The sequence below is a fragment of the Hippocampus comes genome, unplaced genomic scaffold, assembly GCF_001891065.2.
Source record: "Hippocampus comes isolate QL1 unplaced genomic scaffold, H_comes_QL1_v1.1 scaffold174, whole genome shotgun sequence".
NCBI classification, from domain to species: Eukaryota; Metazoa; Chordata; class Actinopteri; order Syngnathiformes; family Syngnathidae; genus Hippocampus; species Hippocampus comes.
In genome coordinates this window covers 7,565,766-7,574,118 of record NW_017805983.1, presented here as the reverse complement: position 1 = coordinate 7,574,118, position 8,353 = coordinate 7,565,766, and the positions used below count along the sequence as shown (strand labels likewise).

At 44.9% G+C, this 8,353-nt stretch overlaps 1 protein-coding gene across 6 annotated transcripts in view; it reads left to right on the top strand.

Moving 5' to 3' along the window:
* The window catches only part of mbd5 (methyl-CpG binding domain protein 5), a 20,520-nt gene extending 13,288 nt beyond the window's left edge, over nt 1-7,232 (top strand). For 5 of the 6 annotated variants that reach the window (XM_019891101.1, XM_019891102.1, XM_019891096.1 and 2 more), the window contains 5 exons: nt 2,368-2,564; nt 2,643-3,746; nt 5,401-5,474; nt 5,575-5,650; nt 5,739-7,232. In XM_019891101.1, coding sequence (XP_019746660.1) covers nt 2,368-2,564; nt 2,643-3,746; nt 5,401-5,474; nt 5,575-5,650; nt 5,739-5,801 — 1,514 coding nt within the window. In that variant the 3' untranslated portion in view covers nt 5,802-7,232. The remainder of the gene's footprint in view (nt 1-2,367; nt 2,565-2,642; nt 3,747-5,400; nt 5,475-5,574; nt 5,651-5,738) is intronic. The other variant, XM_019891103.1, reaches the window with a different exon arrangement.
* The last annotated feature ends 1,121 nt before the right edge of the window (nt 7,233-8,353 follow it).

Sequence of the window (8,353 nt, the reverse complement as noted above, 5' to 3'; positions counted from 1 at the left end):
TTTTTTTGGGGGGGGGGCGGACTCTGGTTAACTTGAAGTTAATTCAGTGCTTTAACCAAATGGCAGATATAATAAGTGTAAGTATATCTGCTGCAGCCAGTTCTGGTGACTTTTGATGCCGTTGTTTAAGAGCACACTGAAAGCTCTTTGAAAATGTCTTTTTGCATTAGCTTCTGTAGCCATCTGTGTCTTAAGTCATAAACAAATACCCCAAAGAACTGGGGGGTTTACAATGAACATTGTAAACCCCCAGCCACAGACACCCTGCCACCTAGCTGACCAGCCCACATCCCCCAGCAGGCTAAAATCACACTGGCTGCCCCCCACCCCCCTCCCCGCACTCCCCTCCCTACTCCCAACAATCCACCCAGCAAACTCCCCCGACAAGCTTTCTGGCAGCGGACAGCACCACCAATCATCACCCGGTTCCCATGGTAACATCCCCCGGCAACAGCCGTCACTATATCATAGCAGTAGTGGAGGAAGGGGGAAGGGGGTCAGTTGTGTCGTTGCTCTTTGCGTCGGGAAGGAAGAAAAGAAGAGGGAGGAAAAATTAACACACACAGCTGCCCTTCAGCTCCACAGTATCATACCAGCTGCTCTCGCCACCACACACACACACACACACACACACACACACACACACACACACACACACGGGCTTGTCTGCTCTGGCTTTGTCTGCATAACACTGCTGCTCCGTTGGCTTAATATATAAATGCTTGATGCATCCCCCCTAGCTTACTAGTTGTACTGCACATGTGCGAAACTAGAACGGACACTTTGCCACCACTGACTTGTCGTGAAATAATTCAAATAGGATTAGTTTACTCTATTAGTATGCAAACACAGACACACAGTGCAAAAAGAGCAAAAAGATGTGTGTCTTTGCCCCCAAAAGATGTGGTTTAGTGCAGTTAATGTTAGATATCACAAAGTTTATATGGGCGACTTTCATCTTAAAACAGGGCTTTTCTGTTCTTCAACCAGATTTTCTCACGGGGCGTTTGTCACTAGTCTACGTCCTGTAGACGGGGTATATAGCCCTGTCTCATATTTATTGTCCGAATTAGAAAATGGATGGGTCATTTTCTAATTCGCTTATCCTCAAATGGGACGCGGGCGCGCTGGAACCTATCCCAGGTACACCCTGAACTGGTTGCCAGCCAATCGCTGAGCTACATAGACAAACCGTCCGCACTGACACCCACACCTGAGGACAATTTTGTGTTCCATCAACTTGCCATGCGTGTTTTTGGGATGTGGGAGAAAACCGGAGTACCCGGAGAAAACCCACACAGGCATGGGGAGAACATGCAAACTCCACACAGGAAGGCCGAAGCCGGAATCGAACACCGCACCTCTGCCCTATGAAGCCCACGTCCGAATCAGTCAAACACCGTGCCAGTGTATTTACTGTAAATGTAAAAATTAAACACAGGAACCTTTCAGTGAGTCTGCAACTCTCCAACTGTAGGGAAGGTTTAGGGTGCACACTGCACACCCCTACATTAAATCTGTGCACAGATGTGGCTCAAATTATCGAGAAAATTGAACATTGCCTGTGAGACTTTGTGATCACTTGGAAGTCTGATTTCTGTTGAAAAAACAATGAGCTTTTGCTGAAAACATCCCATACACAACTATGCAACTGGGATTTTTGTTCTTGTTGTCGCTAAAAATGCATCCAGACTTTTTGTGCTTTCCATCACAAGTATTTCAGAGACTCTTCCCCACCTCATGGCGTTATGCACAAGGGAAGATGCTCAGCTGACGCAGCAGCAAGTAGTTTGGGGAATCCTTGCTGTTGAGCTGATAGTTATTTGTAACCATGATAGTCCGTGGCATTTTTCAATTCACCACTTAATTGTGCACATACAACACCTTTGAATGAGTTTGTGGACAGATTGGATTTTCGCTGCATAAGCAGACAGCCTTTTATCCAGGGAACTCCATCTGTAACGAGCATGTTGACATATTCCTTGCCCAGTCTGTTGTCTTTATAAACAACAAACCCAAAAGTTGGGATTTTGTGTTAAACATGAATAAAAACACAAAACTGTGTATTTGGCCTTGTACTAGACACCATCAAAACAACTAGAAAGTTGAGTGATATCAGTTTTATCTGTTAATATATCCATAGTCAGGGATGTAAATTCATCTTTACTCAATCCAGCAAAGTCTAATGAAGTGTCACAAAAATTGGGCATGTGCAATTTAGCGCTGATTAACCAATGTAGTTCATAACGTTTATGATTTGATCTTTTCGTGCGACTGCCATTGCTTTGTCTGCATGTTGTGTCGGGCGCATCTCATCTGAAACCACTGGTGTGGCCTTTCCTCTCCATGTTTGATGTTACTCTGCAGGAAGCCCCTCTTCCCTCAGCCTGCAGCCTCACATCAACACTGGCAGAGGACGGCTTTACAAGCAGGAGGTCATGCAGCAGGGCGGGGCCTCCCTTCCCACCTACCAGGTTCAGCAGCACTTCTCTGACAACCCACCTTACGCCGACGGCAGCAATGCTAACGTCGACTCCATGGTTTGCCTCTACCAGAATTACCAGGTGGGATGAATGGATTGCATTTGAGGTCTGCGCCAGCTCCAGAAGATTCCATGATCAATTCTGTTCTGTGATTTATAGCAGGGGATGATGCCACACCCCCAGTTTAGCGAGGGGCAGCCACACCCGGGTGATGGCTTACGAGCTGGAACCCCCGGTTCTGACCGGGCCCCTGGCAGAGGCTCAGAGTCTGTGGATGCCATCTACAGGGCTGTGGTGGACGCCGCCAGTAAGGGGATGCAAGTAACCATCACCACAACAGTAAGTGGGACCACACAGGCAAGCCCCGTGCCTGCCGTCAGCGCCATGAGTGCCTTCGCTGCCTCCATCGGGGAGCCTGTCAACCTCCCCCAGGTGGTCAGTGCGGTTGTGCACGGGGAAGGGGAGGTTTTACCACAGCAAGCCAGAACCCGGCAGGTGAGGCCAACGGAAAGTCAAAAGAACGTGGATGCAGGAAAGAGCACTCCAGAGGCCACCGACTACTTCCGCTCACCTGGCCGTGGAACTCCGAGAGGACAGTGGGATGGGGAAATTCATCACGGTGGCGGCTTCGATGCACATGGCAATAGCGGTGTCTGGTGTGGTGAGGAGTTCCTGGAGTGCTCCACCCAGGTTAGGAGTAGCCCCTGCATGGAGCGGCCCACCCCACCCTGCTCCACCAATGGCTCCGGTGACCACAGTGTGGCCTTGGCTCATGGCAAGACCTTTCTTGACGATAGCTACCGCTTCAACAACTGCAGCCGGACACCCTCGAACTACAAGGAGCGTCTCGAGCAGACTGTGGAACGTTGCGCTCACATCAATGGCACTACCCCGCTCTTTAACAGCCGGGGTTACGGAGAAGTGCTTGGACCCCCTCGGCAGGAACTAACAGCTGATGACCAGTCTCCCAGCTCGTCTACGAGCCTTGAAGGACCTCTAGCCAGCGCCAAAGACTACAGCCACTACAACGGCCACTTCAACGGGATGGCGCCCAGCCCCTCGGATACCAAGAGTCTGAGCAGCGAGGAAGACCTGCGGCAGCCGGACTCGCCTTCCTCAGAGCTGCTTCACTACCGTTCCAGGACCTTCAACATGGGAGAGCTGGTGTGGGGCCAGCTGAAGGGCTTCCCCTCTTGGCCAGCCAAGCTGGCCGGGGATGAACAGTTGCACAGTGCCGCCATGCAACTGCGAGATCAGGCCCAGGTGAGACAACTGCCCAGTGGCAGCAAAGTGACTCTTGCTCTTCTTTCGCATTCAAACAACTATGGGTCTCGCAAATCAATGCTTTTTGCTTTTCTTATTTGACACAATTTCTATGTTCAACAAAGTAAGAACTCGCAGACCGGACACGAGGTGGCAACACAAGCCAATGCGGTTACGCTGTAACAAAAGCTTTTCAGCTAGTCAACACGTACAAAAAGAGCCATGCAAAAGTGAAACAGTGGCCTCAGGTTTGGTGTACAGTATGATGAAGAAAGAAAGGTTTTTGTCTGTCAAGCTGGCAAATGAGCTGTTCCGCAGACTTCATCTTCTTTGTATATACAGTGGATATGAAAAGTATACACACCACTGCTGAAAGGCCAGGTTTTTGTGATGTAAAACAAAAAAAAGGAGACCTAGATGAAAAGAAAATAATTTCAAAACCTTTTCCACATTTAATGTAACCCATATTGTGCTTATCAGTTGAAAGGTAAAACAGGAAATAACCTGGTTGCATAATTATAAATATGCTCAGACAAATTGTTTGTTGCAGCACCTTCATCTTTCATTAAATCATTTGGTCTTTTTGTGCAGCAGCCCATCACTGTGACAAAAAAAGAAAATCTGAATTTCAGGGCATTTCCTGTGCACTGCCCTCTTCAGTTCATTTCACAAATTGATTCGATTCAGGTCTGGACTGCGGCCGGGCCAATCCAAAATCAATCTTCCTCTGGTGAAACCATTCTTTAGTGGTTTTGGATGTGTGCTTTGGGTCATTGTCATGGCTGAACGAAGAAATTCATCTTAAGCTTCATAGTAGAAGTCTGAACTGTTCATAATGACCTCCAACTAAGGTCCCACTTCCAGCTGAAGAAAAGCAGCCCAAACATTCATACCTTAGACATTATTGCCATAAAGATTCATTGTGGACCATGCCACATATTTCCACTTGCATTTGGGAGATTTCAAGTTTTCTTTTGTTTTGTTCTTCCATAATGTAGCTGGGCTTGGATGGAGTTTATTCGTAAAAGAAGGCTCCTTTTTCTCTTGCTCCCCTACCCCATAGCCGAGACATATGAAGGCAATGGGAGGTAATTGTCACATGCACTAAACAGCCAGGCCAAGTACATGCCATAAATTCCTGCAGCTCCTTCAGTGTTGCTGTTGGCCTCTTAGCAGCAGTTTGCTTTCCATTTTTTCCCCCCTTTTGTTATGACTCAATGTAAGAGGGATCTCCGTTCCTTTGTGATATATTTTCTCCTCTTTATGACTGTCTTCACTGTTCCATGGTATATTTAATGCTTCAGAAATGATTTTGTAACCCCCACCACCTGACCTACTAGAACTTCTCAACTTGATTTGGGCTGAATTCGAGGCTCTTTAAATAGCGGAAGGTGTGCTGGCTTCCAGATCAAAATGATTTTGAATGCAACTTGTAAATTCTGAACACAGCCACATTCCAAGTAAATAGAGGATGTGCAAAAGGTCACTAGTGCAATTCAGATCCTATAAATTGTGGCGATGAATCATTTTTAGGAGCTGTCTGTTATTCTGAATGTCTCGTATTACTTTTGAAGCTTATTTGGTTGGTTCCGGGAATTCATCGATAGGAGCAACTGTAGGACAAACGATGACATTTCCTCTTGTGTACACCCAGGTTGAGCCCGAGAAGCTGAAAACGTTAACACACGACTTGGAGGCGCTTGACCGGGCTGCCAAAAGAGGCTTGAAGTAAGGCAGCATTGTCGTTGCCTCTCGCAACCACACAACATCCATCAAACAAGTCTTAGCAGAATGTCAATGACGTCGTTTATCAATGTTTGTTCACCAGGCCGGGGAAACTGAATAATCATTTGGAAGCTGCTATCCACGAGGCCATGAGCGAGCTGGACAAAATGTCAGGCACGGTGAGTCCAGTGGTCAAGCCGTTATTGTTGTTTTTTTGGGAGGTCCAGTGTTGCTCATCACATTCATTCTTGCGTTCACTGCTGCCAGATCCCGTCAAGAGATCGACAAGTGAAGATGCCCAAGCCCAAGCGGAGGAAGATCTCCAGATAGCAATGAATGTGTCATCATCCTCATCCTCATCCTCCTCCTCCTCGCTGCCGTCTGAGCTGTCCCAGGTGCTACACATTGACGCTGCGTGTTGCCTCGCTGTGCCGCGACGTCATCAATAGACTTGACTTGCTGACTTCTGAGGTGCTGGAACGTCCAATCACCATTTTTACTGTTGTAAAAAAGAAAGAAATGGAACGAACCCGTCAAAAAGGTTGCAATTTGTCTACAGCTTACTGAAGTAACTATTTTTTTCTAGTATAAGACATTAAAAAGACAAAAAAACAAAGGCTATGAGCATTACCTTACATATTTAAGACAAATAGACAGTCCAAATATTTCTGATACATTTTCATGATGTAAATAGGCAATCCTGAAATGTCATATTATTAAGAAATGTATGTAAATATTGTAAGATGTAATGTACGAGCGTACCTAATGCACATTTTATTTTTTGTTGTACAAAAACAAAGCAGAAGTGTACCAATGTCTTGGTTTCTATTCAGACGTGCGTTTGCACCGGACCGCACGCGCGCGATAATTACACAAACGGCTTTTATATGACAAGCACTACGACCGTTGCTCTGAGTTTGTTTTTGTACATCGGCCGTGGACAAAGTTCTGTTACTTCATACCAGAAAGTGTTCATGAAAAAAACAAAAACTACAGAATGAACTTTACCAGCAGAAAGTGTTCAGCCTTTCGCAAGCGCCAATGTTGCAAAATCTACTTCTCAAAGCAGAATTATCATGATCATAATGGATCCTCATTGTGACCTTTCTTGCACTTGCGAAGTTTCATGACTTGAAAATTTGGGGAATTTGCTTTGATGTTTCTCCACTACAAATTGCATTTTTATTTTTATTTTTTTCAATTTTTTGTGTGAATTGTTCCGTGTTGTCCAAACACTTGTCATTGGTTTTCCCCGACGTTAACGATGATCAAAATTAACACTCGAGGGGTGAGAGATTCTCACATTTTGGGGCCTTGTATTGAGTTTTCTTTAGTTGGCTTGTTGTAAATTATTTCTGTACAGTTCTTCATATTTATTTTAAGCTTTACAAATACCCTAGATGGCAATAACACTACCAAGAGTTAAAAACTCAAGCCTTATATGTGTATATGTATGTTTTGTTTTAACAGAAGACTAGATCACGTATTCATTCATAAGGTCCCATGTTTTATTTAAGAAGTGAGCTTAACAGAAGACACTTTGTCAACAAGGCTGCTTGTTTTTGTTCCATCATGTTTTTATTTATGAAAATGCTTATGTGAGAGAGAAGGAGGATGCTGTCTATGTTGATAATAAATGTCGTTTTACACTACTTCGAGCTTCAAGTAGACGTCGTGGCTTGTTCGGTCACATTATGGCCAATAAGCTATAATCACCATAGAATGAAATAAGTGCAATAAACCAATGAGAGGAAATCAAAAGTTCGCCTCCAGCAATGCCACCGTCTTTGCTCCTTAAGATGCTCCCAAAAAGTCATCGATGGTGTCCTTTTCAATGCATTCGAGAATCCCGTTTTGCTGGTACTGCCTCAGTGTCAAACCTCTGAAATGACCACCGTTACTTGACCATTACTGTCCAAGGTAGTGTACTTGTATGCTTCCACACTAGAACTTCCACATCCAAAAAGAAAGGATGTTTATGTTCCTTCTCGAACAAAAAGTGCAGAGGAGCCTCGAGGTCCGACTGAATGAGAACTGTACTGCATGAGACATCGTGTGCAACGTGGAAGACGTGTGGCTAAATCTAAACCTGAAGTCAACACCTGGAAGTCTGCAAAATGTCCACCTTAACACAGCGCGATCGAGGTGGAGGAAATCATCCATCTGTTTTGGTGAACACAAAACTCTTTGGGTAAAGTTCATTCTGTCTCCCGTGTGTGTTGACATGCAGGAGCTTTTCATGTGCTCCAGTTCAAAGTTGCTGAGTGTGCAGGTGCGTGTTGATCACTACTTTTTGTCCTTTCTTTTGCTTTGAGTCATCCTTTTCCAACCTCTTAACTCAGTATTTTATTTTTCAACCTGTGAGTATATATTGCCTCACTAATATATACTTTACAGACGAGGTTTGTGTGAAGTGTGATGTGCACTTGATTGCTCCGTTTTTTTTTCTGCATTTATGTGGCCTAGATATACAGTATAGTTTGTCAAGAGTCCATTATTTTGATATTGTTTGGACTTTTTTAACGGTTTGATGTACGCAGCATTTTTGTAAATATTGGGACGCATTACAAATCATGCAGTGATGTAACATTTGGAACGATGTTGCACAGATGTCTTAAGATATTAAAAAGTGGTCACTCTTACTTGAACAACCTGCTTAATTTTTTTCCCTTTCTGTATTGCACTTGGAGGCTCTCTCGCAATTCTTCCAGTATTGAATTGCAAGGTTTGAAAGTGAGCCTCCGGGGCAACGTCTCTGTGTGGAATTGGATTGCTTTTCTTCAACTTCCTCCCAAGTGCTGCTGAAAAGAGACGAAGTTTTGCACATGAAACATGTTCGCTGTTCAGTGCAAGGTAGCATCTGTTTTTCGACTACGCCCTCT